The sequence below is a fragment of the Fusarium falciforme genome, chromosome 13 (genome assembly GCF_026873545.1).
Source record: "Fusarium falciforme chromosome 13, complete sequence".
Classification (NCBI taxonomy): domain Eukaryota; kingdom Fungi; phylum Ascomycota; class Sordariomycetes; order Hypocreales; family Nectriaceae; genus Fusarium; species Fusarium falciforme.
In genome coordinates, this window is record NC_070556.1 from 1,542,888 (window position 1) to 1,564,532 (window position 21,645).

At 49.8% G+C, this 21,645-nt stretch overlaps 5 protein-coding genes across 5 annotated transcripts; 3 read left to right on the forward strand and 2 right to left on the reverse strand.

Annotated features, from left to right (window-relative positions):
* Positions 1 to 2,129: 2,129 nt before the first annotated feature.
* Positions 2,130 to 3,272, forward strand: NCS54_01487000 (C2H2-type domain-containing protein; the record flags this gene model as incomplete). Its single annotated transcript, XM_053159991.1, has 2 exons — positions 2,130 to 2,237; positions 2,289 to 3,272. Exons 1-2 carry the CDS (start codon positions 2,223 to 2,225, stop codon positions 3,270 to 3,272), a joined length of 999 nt encoding a protein of 332 aa, XP_053015966.1. The 5' UTR covers positions 2,130 to 2,222.
* A 2,024-nt stretch (positions 3,273 to 5,296) lies between these two features.
* NCS54_01487100 (MYND-type zinc finger protein samB) lies at positions 5,297 to 6,274 on the forward strand (the record flags this gene model as incomplete). The annotated part of the gene is made up of 1 exon (XM_053159992.1): positions 5,297 to 6,274. One exon carries the CDS (start codon positions 5,297 to 5,299, stop codon positions 6,272 to 6,274), a length of 978 nt encoding a protein of 325 aa, XP_053015967.1.
* A 3,389-nt stretch (positions 6,275 to 9,663) lies between these two features.
* NCS54_01487200 (Hypothetical protein) lies at positions 9,664 to 10,916 on the reverse strand (the record flags this gene model as incomplete). The annotated part of the gene is made up of 2 exons (XM_053159993.1): positions 9,664 to 10,827; positions 10,878 to 10,916. The coding sequence occupies 2 exons, from the start codon at positions 10,914 to 10,916 to the stop codon at positions 9,664 to 9,666; spliced, it is 1,203 nt and encodes a 400-aa protein (XP_053015968.1).
* A 6,650-nt stretch (positions 10,917 to 17,566) lies between these two features.
* NCS54_01487300 (Hypothetical protein) lies at positions 17,567 to 18,449 on the reverse strand (the record flags this gene model as incomplete). The annotated part of the gene is made up of 4 exons (XM_053159994.1): positions 17,567 to 17,618; positions 17,670 to 17,697; positions 17,754 to 17,974; positions 18,034 to 18,449. The coding sequence occupies 4 exons, from the start codon at positions 18,447 to 18,449 to the stop codon at positions 17,567 to 17,569; spliced, it is 717 nt and encodes a 238-aa protein (XP_053015969.1).
* A 1,948-nt stretch (positions 18,450 to 20,397) lies between these two features.
* Positions 20,398 to 21,276, forward strand: NCS54_01487400 (Feruloyl esterase C; the record flags this gene model as incomplete). Its single annotated transcript, XM_053159995.1, has 2 exons — positions 20,398 to 20,857; positions 20,906 to 21,276. The coding sequence occupies 2 exons, from the start codon at positions 20,398 to 20,400 to the stop codon at positions 21,274 to 21,276; spliced, it is 831 nt and encodes a 276-aa protein (XP_053015970.1).
* Between the last annotated feature and the right edge of the window lie 369 nt (positions 21,277 to 21,645).

Sequence of the window (21,645 nt, forward strand, 5' to 3'; positions counted from 1 at the left end):
TTGAGATATTTTAATTGGACCAACCCCGCTGTCAGGACGAGAGTTGAGGCTTGTGGGCACTGAGGAGATGGCACAGCATAAACTTGTCCGAAGGGGGAAAAAAGCTAATTGCGTTGCTTGTCAGGGCCACCGGGTTGGGTAGCCAAGGTCAAGAAGCTCAAGGGAGCCTTGGCGCCAGTCAGCAATACTAAGAAGAGGCCTCAATTAAAGAAGAAGAGGCATCAATCAATTTGGGGGTGTGAGCAGTGTAAAGTCGCGATTTGTAACTCAAAATATTGTTGGGACATCTATCATGGGCTGATTTAGGTAGGGAATAATGTACCTTTTATTCTTACATTTTAATTGGGCAGACATCCCTGGAGTGACCTGGCGGGAGCCTTTCGACAATTGAGGGGATAGAGGCGAGCAATTGACTCCCGTGAGGCAGTTGCAGGAGGGAAGAAACCCCTTAGAAAGCCCTCCGAAGTCGGGAAACCTATTCTGCAGTGTGGTCGTTACGTGAGGCAGCCCTAATAAAACTACCCCCTTTATCCTTCGCGACACACGTCTCAACCCGCAACCCGAAGCCCAACTTTGAATCATGGATCATTGATCAATGAAATTGATGAGCTTGCCCCTGAGTTGACCGCGAAATCCTGATTAGGCTAGTGCGTGACCGCGAAGATCAAATGAAGTTAGTGCATGGCTGCTAAATTCTGGTTGGCTAGAGATTTGAGCGCTAAATCCTAAATAGGCTAGTGTAAGGACCGCGAAACTCAAAAGGGTAATTTCGACTGACCCGATGACTTCGCACAAAAGGCATATTACGGGGTGTAGAATTGACGCCTCGGTCTGCGGCGGGAGGAAAGTCGGGCTGCCGCGTGCTATCCCCTTGCTCGCGGCGGCTGTCATCCTCTCTGATGAAGCTGCTATCATGATATGCATTGAGGGCCTCGCCCGGTATTGATGGAGAACTCATAGATGACTTTGCAATGATTTGTATGACGATTTTGGCGGCAATGGTTAATGATGCATCTTTTGGTTCCCCTCATGTACCTGTCATGTGACAGGGGTCATGTGGGGCAAGGTACTTTCGGGAGCCTTTCGACAATTGAGGGGATAAGCATATTCCAAAGGTCGCCTCTTGCCATGCCTCTTGCCATTTAATTGACTAATTTGGCCCGAGATTTTATAAACTAGATCATCCACCTTATCCAAACGCGACAGCAGACGAGCGGGATTCTGACTATGATAGAGGCGTGCTGTTATGACCCGGCCCTGTGTTTATTTCTCCCGAGCCTTGATCTTATCATCCATTTTTAATCCCCCTCTCTTGTATTAAGAACGTATGTCGTCTGAGGAGCTGACTGAATGACGCACCGAGGGAAGGTGCGGGGCTAGATTACCCGGTATGTATCCGCACTTGGCGACTAGTGCGTTGTTTAGCCGCCCACTCGACGCGTTGAACATGGCGCCTGGCCAACAACTTCGCCCCACAAGCGTCGGCCCATCTGCTGACCTTCAAACCTGAACTTCACTTCTGCCGATCCCGACAACACGTTCAATCGAACCCCTGATTATCAGACAGGTGACGACCGGTTCCCGACACACGTGCGTTTAGGCGGTCTAACGGGCTCAATTCATGCCATCGCCCGTGCTCTCGCTCTAGAGATCATAGCTCAGTGAGCGTCGCAGCTGATATTGAGTCATTGCGTGAAGCCAAGGTCAGAATGACGACACAGGAATGTCTGCGCAAATTGAAGGACATCAAAGAGATTGTCACACGATGCAGCCTCGAATTCGAAGCGATTAAATCGCCACATGAGATCTATGAGGAGAAGGCAGCAGCTGTGAGGGCCAGCCTTGCTCAAGCGTGGGATCGCCTTCTAGCAAACCCCCATTCACCGGAAGCGTCTGGACTTCAACGCGAGATCGAAGACCACGGTGGCCAGTTGAAAGAACTGGAAATCACATACAATGCGACCTTCAAAGAAGATGAAAAAGCATATGATCAACAATTACATGCAGCAATGGAGAGTCTTTGCGACGATCTGATCGGGACAATAGGACGGTCCCAGGTAGAGAAGTCGCTGCGAACACTTTCGAACCAGCAGCCGTCCGAAAGTGGTCATGGCGGCTCTTCCGATGGCCTGGAAACGTCTTTGACTACGCCAAGTGAAGCTACTGAGCGAGAGGTCAGGACTTCACAGTTGCATGCATCTGCTCCAAGGACGGGAAGTGTCATGCGCGTCTGTCCCGTGAGCCTCTTCTGCACCGGGATGGGCAGGATCGTTAGCTGACGCATACAGGAAAAACGAAAGGAAAGTCCATCTGGCTTGTCAACAAGACAGAAACGCCACCGGGCCGGTCGCGCAGAGCCTCATAGAGAAGTGATGAAGACAATCCACTTTGAGGAAGTCTTTCAGAACGGGTCTGCTGCAACCAAACATGTCATCGTTAGGTTTCCAGCAGACGATGGTGCATGGTATATTCTTCGATGCGACAAGCATGGTCTCACTTTTAAAGACAAAACGATCGAGAGCGCTACGGCCCACCTGGCTGGTGGAGAGCATGGCCGGCTGTCGAAAGAGCCCGCCGAAGTTATCGAGCAACTTGGAGTTCAGGTTCTTGATTGCAACGAGACCCTGGCTGACAAGAACAACACAGTAGCTCTGGAAGCATTGCGAAAGGAACACGAGCAGGGTGCTGCTCACAACAGGCCCCTACGGGAAAAAATCTCGCCTTCTCACAGACCCACCAGGCAGAGTCGAAGGCGACATCATGGCGATAGTAGGCGGCAACGCGATCAAGATTTCGACGGCATTATAGACCCAAGACCTGGCGACGTATATCTCGCTTTCTGGGAGAAGTCTAAGGAATGGTTGGCCGTCCTCCTCCTCCCCCTGACAGAGCTGGATAACGTTGGCGTCCGAAACAATCTTCGAGATTTAGGTCTAGCAGAGGACGTGCCAGGATGTTATGACTATGACAACCGGACCAACTGTTTTAGGTGGCGGGAAGGATACAGAGATGGAGAGTCGTCTGTCAGAGAGCGTGAGTTTCCCGTCATGTACTTTGACGGGCAGGACTTCCCGGCCAGGAGTGCAGTGGGCTGGGTAGCTGCCAAAGATTTGCGCACCCTCGATGTAAATGCTGCTCAGTCTTCTCTGGTTCCGCATTTTCAATCAGTGCGGAAATTCCTGCGAGACCGTGCAGCGCCGCCGCAAGCGGAGGTCATCGTCGCGAGTTCTGGCGTGGACAGAACCGATTCATTCAACGGTATGTCGCCATAGGGACTTCCGCGTACAGTTCTGCTTACAGCTTATCACCGCATCCAGAGCAGCACACTCATCCAAGACCTTCCCCAGATCCAAATCAGGATGATCACGAAGTCGCGCATCCGGCAGAGCTGGCACCATGTACAGCGCAGTCGCGCTCCACCGCATCCGCTCCTGATGGCCGGGCTTCGTTGCCAGGTGGCTTGAGAGAGCCGGAGCAAAGCCCTGAACCGCGCCAAGAGATACCAAGAAACGACCATTCTGATACTCAATGCGAAATCAACCCGGTAAATGGAACTCAACTGGAAGAGCATCCCGGCCAGATCTTGAGTGTAACGAGGTCTCAGGCCTCAGCAAGGACGAGCCAAGCCATAGACGGGTTCGAGCATGCCACGAGCACAGCAGAACGAGACTCTCTCGCCGCAGAAGAAGGGGCCGGAGATCGTGTCGACAGCACGACTATCATATCGCCACGAGTATCGCCTCAAGTATCCGCTCTCGCACAGGCTGCGCTCGATACCCTTCGCTCGCCGGCGCCAGTGCGAGACAGCGGGTCAACACCGCTCACATCTGACGACCATTGTGAAGCCGAACCTTCTGCACCATCCAGGTCGACTGAGTTAAGACCTTCTCAGCCAGCACATGTCGCAAAAACCGCGTCAGAAACTCCTCGAAACCAGGGTGCCGAGCCAGTGGCATGTCGCATAATGGATGAACAATCACGGGACCAAGCTCAGCATTCTCCAACGTCAAGACTTCAACTAGTATTACAAGGTCCATCGTCCAGTTACAGCTCTACCTTGTCGGAAGGCCCAGCGTCGAATCGTGCGCCGCTTCAACCTTTTCCTGCTCTTCCACCAATTCGACCCCTAAACCGGGGTCATATCAGCATTGACTCTACAAAAGTCTTATCGACGTCACAGCCGCCACCGAATGCGTGCGCCTTACCACCGATTCTTCCTTCTAGAGGGCAAGACACGACATTCCATGCCATGTCTACCCATCGGTGGAGTAACCCAGCTGCTGTATCGCAGGTGGCAAACCCCAACGCGGCAAGCAGTCCATTACTTGGCACTATCCCATTGCCAGTTGATCAGGATTACTTGTCGACTGGTCAAGGTCGAGCTGCTGCCCATGCAAGTGCGTCAGCACCTTCACGGTTCAACGAAGTTAGGCCAAGCAATTTAGGCCTCGAGAAAGCAACATCGTTAGGCGCACCCATGCATCCTGATCTACAAATCCTAAGCGAGTCAGAATCACTCGACTTGAACCATTGGGCTTATAAACTTCCTGGGCCGCTCGTCGATTATCTAAAGGAATATTTAAGACGAAGAAGTCTGGTTCCTGAGTTCAATGGGCTAAGGAACTCTGAAGGCTTTTATAACTGTCCGTTATGCGACGAGAGAAAGGTGAAAAACTACCAGCGCCCAGGGTCATTCACTAATCATCTGGTGAAGCACTGGCGTTCATTTCAAAACAATTTAGAAGTCCGCTTGTCGGAATGACAGTTCATAGTTTTAGAGAATTAGAGCGTATGACTGCCAATCAATCTTGGTGACCTAGTCTGTCTATCACCTGTTATCTTACAATGATGTTGTTTTGTTTACAATAATTAAACGATTTGTGGGGTTGCTAGGTCACATATTCAGCCACGTGACCTCCTGTCACTTCCACCACGGGTCTGGTCGCCATTTTCCCGTACGTTCAAGCCAGCCCCTAAAAATCCAACTCACTAGCACGAAATCGTCTCCCATCTCCCACCAACCCCCCCAAGCAAACTACTACATTTTTGGACCTTCAACGACCTCAATTCATCGCCCACCCAACAGAAAATGGGCGCACCTGCCCCCTGTACGATTTGTGGTTCCCCCAATGCTCGCCGCTGTGCTCGTTGCCACTCCGCTACCTACTGCTCCATTGAGTGTCAGCACACTGACTGGCGAACCCACCGGCTTTTGTGTCGCCGGTTTGAAAAATGTGCCAGAGCCAACTTTGCCAGCCGGCCCTCGCCCAATCACCACCTCGCCATCTTCTTTCCCATGGCTGAAGAGCGGCCGACCCTGACATGGGTGGACTCCAAAGAGGACGAATACGAAGATAGGAACTACTTCCACCCAGTTCTTGACCACCTCTTACACATTCCCGGCGAAACCGGATACATCGGTCGCGGTTTACGCCAGGTTAGGGGCAATATCTTTCGTGGAAGGAATGACAACCAGGATACTCTGCACATATGGTTCCTAGATCCAGCCGTTGCGTTGCACATCAAACCCAATCAAGCCATCCATGGTACACCCCCAACCTTGATTGAAGATACTTGGGGCGATTTCATCTGGAAGGGTCTGCTCGTTGCAGTGATGAGGGCCGGATCCGACTTTGATCCTCGCCATCCCACTGACATTACCCTCACAGCCTACCGTGACGCCATCGACTACCTTGGCTACTACATAGACACGGTCGGGAGTATGATCGATGAACCTGGTCGGCACCACCACCTATCCAAGGTCGTCCTAGCAGACAAGGCTTCCAAGGCCATCGGCGTCCGAATCAACTGCGGCCGTGACCAGGCCATCCGCGGCGAGCCCGAAATCGTTCAGGTTGCCGTGCCCAAGATCCATCCCCTCTTTAACCTCGAAAGCGACGACCTATGCGATATCGCTTCCCTCTTTGGCCTGGAGTTGGTCGCAAAGGCATATGATGGCAATCACCGCGACCGGGACAGTCACCCGTCATTAAATGATCCGGCGAATCCTTTGGCCCAACTCCTCCTGATCAGAACCTCTACAAGAAACGGAAAGTGGGCTTATTTGCCAAGCTACTGGAGCCGTCAGCCCCTAGGGAGTATTCTTTTCGTCGATCGTTCTAGGCGAGATGTAGACATTACCGCGATCTGCAATCTGATTGAAGCGGTCGCGGTGCCTTTCATCTTCAAGGAGGAGGCGCCTGAACCCAGAGCAGAGCAGAAATTGCTGGAAAGACTCGAACAGGAGGGTTCCAAACGCGGGATTGGGCATTAAGCTTTACTGTACGATATATCGGCTGCATACAGGCAAACTATGTAGTCGCGTTTTTGCTGGCTGAGCTTGGAAGAACATACAGCTCTCTTATATTGAGGCCCTTTACCTTGGGCGTTGACAATATTCCGGCAGGCCTGGTCAGTGCTAGGGCGGACTTTCCTGACCTAGGCACTCATGGTCGACGCTGCTCAATTTGAGGAAATGCATGCGCAAGCTCGTCAGACTTTGCCTCTCCCGAAGGTATACAACCGCGTGGGTATGTTGGCTTTGTTGTACAAGCAGGGGAGACGCTTCCTGAGCTGGGAACCCGTCCTCTCTCCCTTGCCCCAACAGAGAACGAACGGTGCTCATTCCCACTGCCACCTAAAGGCACCATGTTCGGTAATGTATAGGTCGTACCTCTAGAGATGGGACATTGCCGGAACAAATGTCTCGTCACACCGTCGCGAGGTATGTCGACTTTAATGCCGTCCGTCTTGGGTTCAGCTCCGGAGAAGTGGTTTTTACGAGTGTCTTTAAGACTCATATAGCGAGCCATGACATGGTTTGGCAAATTTGGCGACTACAGAGGTTGATATTATAAATTACCATAGTGTTCAAATAGGAATTGCTACTTGAAATGGAAGAGTTCCTGTATTGTTAAAATACGAGAGTTCTTGCAGCCAGCCTGTGTCAATAACAGTCCTCTCTTATACAACGCTTCAGTCTAAACTGAAGTTTTAGACGCCTGTGATGGGTTAAGCGTTCATTTAATTCGTGCTTCAGGCCATCAACTTTGAGTGAACAGCGTAGGAGCTTTCCAATTACTTATTTTATTCAACTTGGTCTTAGTTGTGTTTTTCAAGGCAGGCTGCGTACCCCTAAACTAGCCTGGCAAAAGACTACGTGTAGCATATCACCACCAGGTTCGTGCGACTGGATATGAAACGCGGCCCGTACTTTGGGGTTGTGTATCCGGTTTCACATCCAACTTGTCGCATCAAGGATTCCAATCCTAACGACATGAGCTCAAATAGCTCTGCCCGAACACATGGCTGTTCAATTTCTTTTGTTCTTTAGATAATTCTCATCAATTGACTGGTGCCATCAATGATCCCTGTGAAGCCAATTGTCTGACACGTAGCCACCGGCCCTATGAGCCCTATGAGATCCGTTTTCCCGGGCGTAATAAATACTGTTACTGATACTGATACTGATAGGGAAATCGCGAGTTATTAAGGCCGTCGCCGAGCTATTCACGAGTAGGGGGATACTGCACCGTCTATTGCTAATAGCGACGTCGGAAATGGCCGCTGCGAGTATTAATAGGGTTACCATCTACTTGTCTGATACGAGGGTGGTAATGTTACGGCTTGGTCCCCCGTAACAGCGCTGTAAGCCCTATAGGCAGTTGTTGCACCTTCTATAATTGCTACAATAGCGATTATGGCCCAATCTTTTGCCCCGTGGCGCAGCGGCTAAGGTGCCCGCAGCTGTGACCGTGCCGTCACAGGTAAGTCAAGATGAATGATAATCTCAAGATGGAGAACAGATCAGTGATTGATTGAACTCTGTCTCGTCGTCTTCTTCCTTCCTCGTCCTCATTATATTTGACGAGGCGAGGCCATGATACCAGACCCGCCGGACCTGCAACAAATCTGTAACACCACTCTGACTCTCGTGGTGCACTCTTGTGACAATCTGGGTAGAGGCATATGCAACATCAACTAGGGCGTCTGTTACAACCCGTCGTCACACGAGAACTCGCCACTGTCCTTGCACATGACCCTAGGTAAGCAACCAATCATGGAAGGAGCGACACCCTGTATCGCTCCAACACGCAGGAGCGACTTTTCAACATCGCTCCCGCAAAAGAGATGTAGTATATAAAGTCGCTCATTTGCACATTTCCTATGCCCACTTGGCTCTCTAGCTTTCAATACAACTTGATTACTCAAGAATACTTCTTGATATTATCAGACGTGATTCGCCACCCTACGCTCAGTACGTTACGCCCCGTTACAACTGCCAACATAAACCCATTCGGTTACGGTTTACTATGTTGGGAATCTCGACCGTCACAATGGGTGACATATACGTTAGTCGAAACGAGTATACCTTATTCTTAGGAGGCTACCCTGCATTTAGGCAACGAGCTAGAGGAACTATTATACCGAGATAATAAGCTTATAGGTATTACTACTCCGCTAATAAGTCAAGCAATATCTTCCATTCTTAATTCAAAGGCCCCTGCAACGACGCGGGCCACTAGGAATAACATACTATCGTCGTCATCATCCACGTTGTCCCCCTCACGACAAACGCTTCCACGATTGTACAGTTCGGTCATAGCACCTAAGACCAGCTTTACGGCAGTGCCAGCCGGATCCACGGCACTAGGCATTAGACCCTCAGCTTCGCAATGGTGTGCAAAGCATTTGCGGCAAGCCAGCATCGGGCAAGAACATCGCACATCGAGTGCATCTGACCAGCAAGCGCCGTTGTCACTATGGCCCAACAGATTCTAAGCAACGATCCTTCGGTGTCTGTGAGGTATATCGTATTATGTGTGTTACGACCGAAGCTCGATAAGGCAGCTGAAGCACTAATATGATCGCTACCTTGGTGATTATAGCGCAATCTTTTGCCCTGTGGCGCAACGTTATAGTGCACCGTTACATTGTGGGTCTTCTTTCAAAGCGTCCTGGCGGTCCTACGCTCTTTGACCCTCGAAGCCCGCTTCATCAAGCTACCCGGGCCTCCGCCTAATATATGGACAGTCCACAGTCCTATTTTCATTGATTTCGTCTGGCATAATATTAACAAGTGTGCAACCGGGCTTGAACTGGCCCGAGCCCAGTGTTCCACAGGCCTGACGACATGGGAGCAAACCAAATGATGGATATGTTTAGCTGGCGGAAAAGTTGAAGACCAACGATCCCAGCATGCTCTCTTTTACTGAAAGTGTCGGAGAGGTGCGCGATAGTCAAAGCTGCAATAGGAAACCGAAAAACGGGACAGGGACTTACTGAAAATGCTCACCTCGTAATCGACACGGCGTCCAAGAGGGGCCATGGTTGGATCTAAGCTTTAGTGGAGGCAATTATCACTTCGCAATGTCGTGGTCGTCTTTGTGCTCGTCTTTGATATTGACAAGATTGGGGCCATGGGAGTGCTCGGGGTTCTGTTCCTGGGTAACCATACAGTTGAATCTCGGAGAGTATTGCTTCCTATTCCGAACTGTGATAGGAGTGACATCATGCTTCAACAGAAAAGACCTTACTCCAACGGTAGAAGGCGTTCTAAGTCAGCAAGCCAAGCAAGCCGCTTTCTTTCCCCAAGTTGTGGATGTGTATTCTTTCTCCGAAGGAGCCAAAGCTGGTATTGTTTTTGGTGAATACATCCCCTTTCTAGTTGATATCTGCTACATAATTTTGAAGATGGCTACTCCTTTGAAGATTTTCCAAGCCCCTCTCGCGTCGTCTTTCATTCACTGATTCCGTCAAAGCCAGGAGGGCGTGTAGGTCGCTATTCGAAAGCTCGTCTGACTCCAATGAATCCCGCCATTCATCGTCGTCACTTGGCGGGAACACCGCATCGTCCAAGACAAAGTATAAACCTTCCTCGAATATTAGATCAACTAGACGAGGACATCTGACTAGAGATTGAAAAATGAACTTCCAGGTTCCGTATTCTCCGGGAATAAGTTGGCAGGCCGTGAATTGAACCGTCTCAAGACTTTGTTCTGACTGTCGTAGCATGTTGTTAACGGCCTCGCCTGAGATATGAACAGCGTTCAGTTTTAGTTGCAAAAGCCCCTGCGCCTCCGGTAACACTTTAGTGCCGAGGCAGAAGGCAGATTCCGAGGCATCAATGGAAAGAGACTGTAGTCGGCTTGCCATTTTGGTGAGGCCACAGACGTAGGAGTAAGTTTCCTCTTCGGCATCAGGTAGTGGCTTCTTCGAATATCTCTGCCATTCTCCAGTACAGAAGAGGCCGAGGTGTGTGAGAGGAGATACCCGGTCTTCGATGGAATGATCGAGCTCGGGGTAGCAGTCGTCGTCGACGAAGTATTTGAAGTCATGGACAACCGACAGCGTGATGGAAAGTTTTGTAAGGCAAGGAAGAGGAGCATTGCGCAATGCGAAAGCCATATCTCTTGCAAGCGACTCCTCCTTCCATCGCTCGATGGACTCCGGCATCTCGTTGTAGAAGTTGATGGAGTTTAGGTTAGGTAACTGATACAGGTAAAGACTGAGAAATACATAATCATCAATCGCTGACGTTTGTTGGCTACCCCACTTTTGTTGACTACCCCTCTTCTGGTACCCGCGGAAACCGACGCTTACGTGACGAACATAACCACGGCATCGACTCTCGGATATAAGAGAGAGACGCAGGAGCTTCACGTTCGTGGCATCGATCTCGTGGAAGAGGATGGGTGAGATGAAGTCACGAAATGTTGTGTTGACGAGACGGAGCTCGCCGAACGTTTGTAATGGTGTCGATCCCATCGAATGGCGTTTGTCTGCACTCTTTGACCGTTTTCCATCGTCATACATCAGTAGAAAGATCTTGGATTTGTTTTAGTAGATGAATCTTCGAGGTTCTGTTTGTCTCTTACCTGTCGAAGAATCTCGGAAGGAAGATCGAGGAGCAACATGGGATGGTTTCGCAGCACCTAGGGTTTGGAGGTGAATGAATTCTGATACGCGTATACTAATAGTGATGAATGGTGGGAGACTCCGGATGGCGGTCTTGCTTCCCCAACATAAGCAATCGATAAGATCACGTGTGACATTACCAAGACCGGATTTTCCATATATCCGTCCCACCAATCAAGCCGGAGTGTCACCAATTCTACATTTCGCGATGTGCCTCTTGTACGAAACGATCGGATCTGTCGATGTTACCCTCTCGAGTTTTGCGGTCGCTACGCTAGCCTATTTAGGACCCAGCGTTCAATCTTCTAGCCAACTGGATTTTAGCGGTCAACTCAGGGCCAAGCCCATCTCATCAAGCTGTAGCGGGACGGCCAGTCATTCATTGTAAGGCCAAGAGGAGCTAGTGAAGTGACCGCGAAACTCAAAAGGGCAATTTCGACCGACCAGACGGCTTCGTACACAAGGCACACCACGGGTTGTAGACTATACTTCATGGAAACGAAGAAAACGGCTCAGACTTGTATGCCAGCTAAGCAACTATTGACTACGATCATCTCAAGTTTTATTGAGCCACTCGGCCAATTGGGTGGTTACGAACTTCTCTAAATAAACATCAATCCCACGCTTCTTCGTGGAGTCAAGTCATGGGACTCATGGCTAGGTTTCAGGCCCGGCCTCGGGCTGCAAATCGGTGGCAGTACTCCTGAGCAGGGATTTTCATTGGCCAAGATGCTCATCCCGACATGACCACCTCTTTCTAGCGGTAAATGCGCAAATGCGCATTTACAACTTGCGATTCACCTCATTTCATATCCTCGAGACAAGGGCAGGACAGGGTCTAGCTTTCAGTTGTAACTGGCCTACTTGTTACGGCTACTCTTCTTCTTCCTGCAATTCTAGCATCAACAAGGAAGAAAGAGCTATGTCAAGTCGTAGACATACTCGCAGCCGTGTCAGTAGCTATACCAACAACTTACGAGTCGCTGTTTCACAGGGCTAAGCACAACAGCAATACGCCCCAGGCCAACAGTATTGATACTATATCGGCAAACCCCCCATTCCCGCCACGGGCAATGATAGATTCGGCTACACCACCAACAGTCCTCCACAGGCCAGCTCCCAGATACCTGATCTTCGGTTCGGAAAGCATGCCTCCTTGTGCTAACATCGTCATAAAGCTAGTTATCTCCGTTCCTTCAGACTCATATACTCGAAGACATCAATTTTAGAGGCCTTGAACAAGACACACCTCTTGTTGCGCAGACTCAATTAGGCTTGGATGACGAATATGACAAAATCCGGCAGGATCCTACCTACGACGCCAACGGTTCTACATCAGTCACCCGTGGCCGGGCCAAAAGCCAAGAGCCAGGTCACGCGATTGGTGATACAGTACACGAAACTTTTCATTGCTCATCCTCCCTAGATAGCAGTGGTGCCTCCCTCGCCGATAGCATTACAAGTTCTTCTGCACAGCACAACGTTTTCTCTCTCAGTACCGTCGCAAAGCGGAAGAAGAGGCGACCATCTATCGGTGAACAATGCGGATGTACTGGTTCGTTGGGTCGATCTTATAGCAAGAGTCGCTTCCCAAGCTGGGTTCAGACCTGCGTATTTGGATATGATATATCGATATCAACTGTGCTATCTGGATATATCGATATTGATATATATCGATATCGATATAACTCTCTGCCTCTTAAATGGATATCCAGATTGATATCCACCTAAATACCGCTCTCTGATTGGCTGAAAAGATCTTATCAATTGATTAGATGATGAAAAGGCTTCTGTCGCATATCACCACTAGGTTCGTGCGACTGGATATGAAACGCGGCCCGTACTTTGGGGTTGTGTATCCGGTTTCACATCCAACTTGTCGCATCAAGGATTCCAATCCTGACGACATGAGCTTAAATAGCTCTGCCCGAACACATGGCTGTTCAATTTCTTTTGTTCTTTAGATAATTCTCATCAATTGACTGGTGCCATCAATGATCCCTGTGGAGCCAGTTGTCTGACACTCCGAAGAGCCTCCAGACAGCGGTGGAGAGCGGGGACAAGAACAAAGGCTTCCTTTCAGCCATGTTTCACTCATCGAGACGGGTGCACATGTTTTGAGATGCTAATTTAAGTTTAGCAAGTTTACCAGATCGTATTGTTTTTGCCGCAGCTGAATTAGGGTGCTTATTGCCAGATGTTGTCACCCTGTTCAGCCACCGCCTGGCCTAGAGCTGGAAAGGGTTTCTCTTCCGTGGTTGGTATTTCTGCTTCAACGTCGTGCCATCCTCCCACGCCAGCCGCCTCATACGCCAAACGCTGGAGCTGGAACAAGCCATCCAGCTGCCAGTATCGATAGCGTTGGCGGTCGTCGAACCTCGCCGCAACTAAGTCAATGGCAAGGCCGACGGCGGTGATGATGAAGCCGACGACGACAACAGTCATAACGGCTACTAAGTTGAAATTGCGCACGCCAGTAGTGTTTCGAATGCGCTGGCGTTTGCATAGGGCCAGCTGGCCTGGGTCAGTCGTCTCGAGAAGCTGCCCTCGAATGGACATGTCTGACGGGCCTGTCACAGACTCGACAAAGGCCTCCTGCATCATGCTCAACGTCATGGAGAACCAACGTCCCACCTCGGCGCGCCACTGGTCCACAGGCAATGTCCCGTACTGCATCCCGCCCTGTAGCGTCTTAGAAGCCAGAAATGCCTTGTCGGACAGCAGCCACGCCACGACCCCAATGTTCCCCGATGACAGACCACCAACTAGCCGGGTGAGAATAGCAGCCTGGGTCTGCGTGAGTTGGAGGCGTTGTGTGAGCTTAGTGACATTAAATGCTGGAGTAAAGGACGAGCAGCGTGATCCTTCTGGGAGTGCTGGGTTGCATATTTCGTATTCTTCGACGCAGCTTAAGATGGTAACGAAGTGTAGAGGCCTGTAGATCATGAAGCCGCCGAATGTATCGCTTTTGTTTGGCGGTGCAGTGAGGAACATGGGATCGTACACGGGATCAAAATAGCTTACGTAATTGGAGTCGACAAAGAAGATGGAAGCGGTGGCATCTTGTCGATCAAAGATGGTAGAGTTCGGGCGCCATTGGACTATTGGAGAGGCAGGATCGTAGGTCCAGGTCCTGAATTGATCAGTACAGACACAGCACAGTGGTTCAGGTAGCTCACGTTATTCTGTATCCGTCAATGATGGTCGCCGTGCGAAAGGTGAAGTTGTATGTCGGCTCAGACTCTATGGACACGATGGGACCATAAAAGAATGACCAAACAAGGTCGAACACGTCCACTGCGCCGTTGGATGCGAACCGATTAGACTGCATAGGCGAACACGTCGTGACTTGTCGGAAGTCGACACTCTCGTCTGGTCTCGTGTTGACACCGAGATGGCGGTTGGAGTTGATGTACCCGGTATCCATCCTGATAGGCGTTGAATTCGTCTTCCCGCAGAGATCGTCGTCGGGGAAAGGGCAGGGTGCGTCGCTCGCTGTCCAGGGAATCCGCGGCGTGGACAACGTGTTGCACTCGGTGGGACCAGGATGGCCGGCATAGCAGCTCCTCTCGTATATTGAAGCGGCCTCTATGCTGTTCTTGCTATAGACGCCCCAGGTCTTGAACTCGCGGGCTCCAAGCGCCGTCAACGAGGCTCCCAGTTGAGCGAAACATATGTTGTTTTGGAGGAGAACCTGGTCTCCCGGGGTTGTCCAGGCTAGCGAGAGAAACAGCCGACCAAGCGACCATGCAAGCAGGAAACAGAGCGAGACAGCGAGGGCCATCGAGATGCGTCGAGCCACAAGTGAAAGCCCGAGGCGCCGTGTCCATGCCATCGACAGCTGGAGAGTTTGCCACGATGCCTGCGAGGGGCTATCGCTGTTCCGCAGCAGGACCTGCAGTTGGTGGTGCAGGCCGTCTCTGACCCGACTCGTCGCCGTGCGGAATCGGTACAGGATGTACTTGACAATGCTCCAGCAGCGGGCGGAGACGAAGCCGAGGAATATGACCAGGGCGGTACTCAGCACGCCGGCCTCGCGCTCTTTGAGAGTTAGCGTCCAAACGCCGTTGGAGTGATTCCTCCAAGCGCCGATGAAAATTGTCGTATTGGAGGACATTTTCTGTAATGCATAGGGATAGATGTCGGAGTATCGAGAAGGTCATGAAACGAATGGAAGGGGAAGAGCGAGCATTTAGCTATTGTCCGTACACTGTGTATCTGCATTCTGCCTCATGCACACTACCCCCGACAGCCATGCCGCTTTATCACCTTGCTGGCGTTCGGTGTGGCTTACCGCTAGTAACGCCAGGCTGAAAGGTAAAGTAGGATTCAGCGTTGAAGAGATGCATGGATGATGGAGGGGTGTCCCAGCCAACACTCTGTTCACATCAACACGTTGAAGGTGGCGCTCTTTCAATATGTCTCGAGATTGCTCGTGGCTCCTATCACATAAATAGGTAGTTTTTGCCAGAAGCAGGGAACAAAAGACATCAAGTGTGCCTTGCGAGTTAGTGTGCTCAATACGCGTGGGGAATCATCATGCAATTTGACCCCTGCAGGACAAGCCACCGCAGCTTCTCAGGGGATGGACGTCCAGCTCTTTCTCCCATGCTTGATTAAGCCCAAGCCGTTCAGCCATGTCTGACCTTGCACCACTAGCCAAGTTATCGTTATCAAACAAACTGCAAACCCCGCTCTTGGACTGTGGGGGACTACTGGCGCCGTCTAGGCGCACAGGTCCTGTGTGCTCGGGGCACAGCCCCCCCGTCGGCAGGCTAGGGGCACAGTCCCTTGACTAAGCATCCATCTTGACGCAATTCCAAGGGAGCAATTTTCAGGGGTTAAGCATCTTTATCCTGACCTCTGCATCATGTCATGTCAGACAACTGGCTCCACAGGGATCATTGATGGCACCAGTCAATTGATGAGAATTATCTCAAGAACAAAAGAAATCGAACAGCCATGTGTTCGGGCACAGCTATTTAAGCTCATGTCGTTAGGATTATGTGACAGGCCAGATGTGAAACCGGATAGTTACATCCGGTCACACGTATGTTATGCGACATTTGGTTTATGTTGAAAAGTCGCTCCTGCGTGTTGGAGCGATACAGGGTGTCGCTCCTTCCATGATTGGTTGCTTACCTGGGGTCACGTGCAAGGGCAGTGGCGAGTTCTCGTGTGACGGGGTTGTAACAAGAAGCTCCAGGACCTTATTGGCCCTCTTGCGGCTAACCAGCTAGATTCCTTTATAAGCCTTGCCCTTATGAGGACTAGGGCGACCTCTGCGGCTTCTATAGCCCGAGATACCCCTAGTAACCTAGCTAGGTCGATCTGGAATACCTCTAGAAGGTCTTAAGGGCTATTAGCCTTATTTTATCTCTTATTTTTTATCTCTTACCTCTTATCTCTTACCTCTTATCTCTTTGCCTTTTTCTTATAAGCTATATTTCTCTCTTTTAGTTATATCTCTCTTTTTTCTAGCTATATCTCTTATATCTCTTTTTTATCTCTCTCTCTTAGCTATATCTCTTATATCTCTTTCCTTACTTTTATCTCTCTTTCTTCTTATTTCTATATATCTTAGAAAAACTCCTCTCTTTAGTTTATAAGCTATACCTTAGCTAGAAGAAACCCTCTGGGCAAAATAGCTTAGATAGTAAATACTAACCCCAACCATAACCCTAATTATTAATTAATTAAATTTCTTTTTTATAATAGAATATATTATTCTACACCCCGTGATGTGCTTTGTGCACGAAGCCATCGGGTCAGTCGAAATTGTCCTTTTGATTTTCGCGGTCAATACGCTAGCCTATTTTGGACTTAGTGCTCAAAACCTCTAGCCAACTAGAATTTAGCGGTCACACACTAACTTCATTTGATTTTCGCGGTCACGCACTAGCCTAATCAGGATTTCGCGGTCAACTCAGGGGCAAGCTCATCTCATCAAGCTGTAGGGACTTCAAGACAGTCCAGGTCAATCATTGTAACACTGCATGTTGGTCACTATGCCCAAAGCACCCAAGAAGCGTGGGCAACCTCGAAAGTACGATACACCAAAGGAGAAAGCAAGGCAAGATGTCATTGCTAAACGCGCTCGACGACGGCTTCGGAGCTCCTCGATGCATGGAGATATCCGATTTCAAGTCTATGTCCCCCAACCGATAAAAGCTTTGCGGCCTCCATCCTCGCTGCAACGTCACACAGAGTCGACAAGCTGCCTCGATGTCCTCGCAAACGCCGCTAGCCGGTCAGATCGAACTGAGACACCACCTCCACCAGCTTTGAACCATATTACAAGCAACATCATTGTGGCCGGAAATGGATCGCGTCCACAACCAACGGAAGAGTCTGTGTTGGTACAGCCGTGTCTGCAGAATCTACACAATGCGCCAGAGCCACACAGAACAATTGAGACGGGCTCAAATTCGTATAGCCCGTTAAGAGATGCGATGCCGAGATCGTGCACGATGGGACCATGTGGTGACCAGCATCACTCTACCGGAGATGATGACATATGCGAAACTTCGGATTTACAGTTAGAGGCGCTTCGCTTTTCCCTCTTATTTGGGCCCCACAGAGCCGACCAACGGGTAAGCTTATCATGTACGTTACAGTCACATTCATCCTTTTCGAGAGATCCCCCAACTTAGTTGACGTGGGCGTTGAAGTTGGTGACGGTAAGCTTAGCATTGCTTCCACTATTGACTAGTTAGCATATATCTATCAAGCGGGGCTGAAGGTCAACTTACGTGAAGGGCTCGGTACCGAATTGGAAGGCTGTAAGAATAGTGTTAGTAATCGTACTGATAGCAAAGTTGAAAGGAGATACATACTGAGGAGGTACTGTCTGCTGGCGGGGAATCCCTGGTCACGGGCGAGGTAGTTGAAGAATTGCTTGACGTCAGAGTTGAAGTTGTTGACGGGGCTGGGGGCGACGAAGCTGAAAACCTTCATGCTTCCGTTCATGCCCACCCAGAGCTCCCAGGTGCGGCCCTCAATGTTGACGCGGGTCTGGAGAGATCCAATAGGCTGGACGTTGCCATATCGGCCGAGCCTATCCAAAAGTGTCTTAGTCACCATCCCCAATATCCGATGTTAGTCAGGGGTACTTACCAGATCATAAGCTCATAGTCACCACTGGAGGTACTATGATTGGGGTCGGCAGCCGTGAAAAGATCATAAGCAACGTTGGCGCTAACGTTGGTACCGCTGTAAGACCAAGCAGCAGCAGTCTGCATGTTGTTGATAGAGCTCACAATGCGCTTGTTGCGAATCTGAAGAGCAGAGTTGGGGTAAGCCTTGACGTTGTCTTGGCCGCCGGACCAAGACCAGTTAACGTGCCATCCAGCGCCGTTGCTGTTGGACCAGTCGATGTAAGTGCACTGAGAACCAGAGCCAGAGCCTTGACCCCAGCGGTTGTTGTTGAACTCGTAGCCTCCGTTGGCGTAGTAGGAGTACTGGTCGCAAAGAGACTGAGCAAGGGCAAAGGGGGCGAAAAGCCCGGCGAGGAAGACAAGTGAGCTCTTCATAGTGAATCTTGTGTCAAAGACAGAGTATGAGTTTCGTTGTAGGATACAATGAGTTACTATTGATTTGGATCTCTGATGAATGACTATTTCTTCGACAACTTGTCCAAGCCTTTATATTCAGCTCCGAATGGAGAATTTCTTTACATGCTATACCGAATTCAACCACGGAAGTCTCTCCGTGAACATATCAAGGCCTCAATCTGGAGCTCAATCATCTCAACACAGAATAATGGCCAGTTACGATGAAGCTGTCGTACATTCAAAGAGAATAGTCGGTCCGTTTCTCAAGTTCAAGGCTCACTTTTTGTAGACTAACGGGACTTCTTAACATGAGCCGACGGGATTCCCACCATCTTAGCCATAGCTTACAGTCTATGCTAGGACCGAAGGCACCGAACTGAAAGATGACCCCTGCTACTGTCACTCTGAAACAAACGTGGGTTAGTTCATCGCCTTGTTTTTGGTATTTTCTCCACTTGAGCTGGGCAATCCTTAATAGAACCGGGGGTTGCATCCGGGAGACTTGATAAACTGTTTTGCTTGTTGGTAGTATTATCCCGGAGCAGTGATGCCATTATGGAAGGTAACCCTGGACTATATATGGGACTCCTACCTGACTTGGTGTTGAACTCCTAGTCGGCCTATCACGAGGTCTACCAAACGGAGGTTAGTTCCGTTCTGGAAGAGGACAAGTCTAGAGTGTGGGGTAGCGAGGCAGCTTCAGGAACAGGTTTGGTAAACGGTCCAACGGGCCGGTAAAAACGTCAATCATTCTTGTTTGGGTATCGCGGAGGAGAGGTCCCAAGTGCATAATCGGACCATTATGGTACTTCAAAGTTTATTTGATCGTCCCTTGTATTCCAGCTGATAAGATAGTTAGAATGACGATAAGCCTCATCTTTGAAGCCACGTTTCAAGCCACTGAGGGTGGGAATGACGTGCTCTACCCTGGAGAGGGAATATCATTTATATATTTAAGAGGACTTCATCTCTCAGACACTATCAAAATCACCTTATACTGCTTTTATCAGTTATAACCAGTTTCTTTGCCAAGAAGCGGTTAAATTGACAAAATGCTAAGGTAGCAATTTCTTCAACTCCGCACTTGCTTGCATCAGGTATGTCGTTCGTTGTTGTCAGTGCATTTCAAAGACTCAGTTCTTACAGGCGCGCATACTCTCTCAACATAAGCTCGGAAAAACCTGATATCATGATTGGTAAAGTCGAGCTATACTATACATTTCAATTTTGCTATAGCTATCAGGTCGACTTTAACAATTATCCCGTTACAGCCTCGCTCCATCTGGAAAAACTTGCCCGAAGTGAGGCAGCTTATCGATAAGACGGGAAAAACATCAGCTCGGGGTAAACGCCCAAAAGGAAGGCATTTTGTGATGTCATGTTTCCTGGAACAATTAAGGTATTCCCCCTATTCAAGCTTGTTTAGCAATAATTGCGTTCCTTGACGTAGGCGAAATTTCAGTGCCACTGTCAAGAAACAGGACTCCTCATCAATTGATGGAAAGTGATCTACCGGCTAATAATGAAACTATTGCTGTTTCGAAACATCCCCATGCACTCTCAGTACGACAGGGGATATAGCCTCGGACCCACAGACTCCGGATCCCTCATTCGACCATTGATGAACATTGTCGGTTGTATTGAGAAATGGATTTACTGCCGGGTTAACTTGTTTGGACTTTACGCATGATAATGTCAGTGCAGAATGGCCAGTTTGGGAAACCCTGGAGAGGAGATTCAGGGCTGGCACGGGTGAAGCTTCAGCAGCTAGAAATCAGGCCTAGGATACGAGAACTATATAATAAGCTTCAATTCACCTCAATGGACTCAATTATTCTTCATCACCAAAGTATCTGCTACACAGAATCACTACTTTCTTCTTCTTCTTCACAATCCACCAGGAAAAAGGCTCGGTCCTTTCTTCACAATGCGATCTCTTCTCACCCTCACTTTCGCCCTCTTCGCCTCAGCTGGGCTTGGCGATGCTGCCTCAGCTGGCTGTGGTAAGCAGCCTCCCCCCAGCGGCACCAAGACCATGCAGGTCAACGGCAAGAACCGTGAATACATCCTCCAGCTTCCCAACAACTACCAGAACAACAAGCCTCACAAGCTCGTCTTCGGCTACCACTGGCTCAGCGGTAACATGAACAACGTCGCCCAGGGAGGTTACTACGGTCTTCACAACTTGGCTGGTGACTCTACCATCTTCATTGCTCCCAACGGTCTCAACGCTGGTTGGGCCAACCAGGGTGGTGAGGATATCAAGTTCACTGATCAGATACTCGCTTTTGCCAAGAGCAACCTTTGCATTGATGAGAAGCAAGTCTTTGCTACTGGCTTCAGCTACGGTGGTGCCATGAGCCACAGTGTCGCTTGCTCTCGACCCAGTATGTTACCGAACCTGATGATACACAAGTGATACTAACTTAGGGTAGACGACTTCGCTGCTGTTGTTGTCATCTCTGGTGCTCTCCTCTCCGGCTGCGACGGTGGCAACACTCCCGTCTCTTACCTCCACATCCACGGTTCCGCCGACAACGTTCTCAGCATCCAGCAAGGCCGCCAGCTTCGCGACAAGTGGATCGGTACCAACGGTTGCCAGCAGAAGCAAGTCAACGATCCCGCACCTGGCGCTCAGAACTTCGTCAAGACTACCTACCAGTGCAGCCGCAAGCCCGTTACCTGGATCGCTCACGGTGGTGGCCACGTCCCCGATCCTACTGGCAACGGTCAGAAGTTCGCCCCTGGTGAGACCTGGAGCTTCTTCAACGCTGCTGGTGGTAAGAGCGCTAAGCTCCGCTGTTAAATAACCCGAGCGTTACTCTGGAGGCAGTAGATGCCTTGACTATCTCTAAGCTTTGGACTTGTGACATGGGGAGGGAGATCTTACATTCCTTGTACATTGAAACTTGGTGGAAAGTATTATTATATACAAGTGGTCCAGTTCTACCGAGGGATCCAGCACATCCTTCACTGTACATAGTTAAATACCTTGCTGGACTCGGATAGGGGTCTTGATACATGCACCATCGATGGTGCAAATGTCCTCACGTGACTCGTGCACCACCGGTGGTGCAACTATCATCCGTTATGTAAGAGGCATTATATGTGTGCATCTCCAGAAACAGCATCTAACGCAGTGATACAGCAGAATAGGCCAATAAATGCAATATCG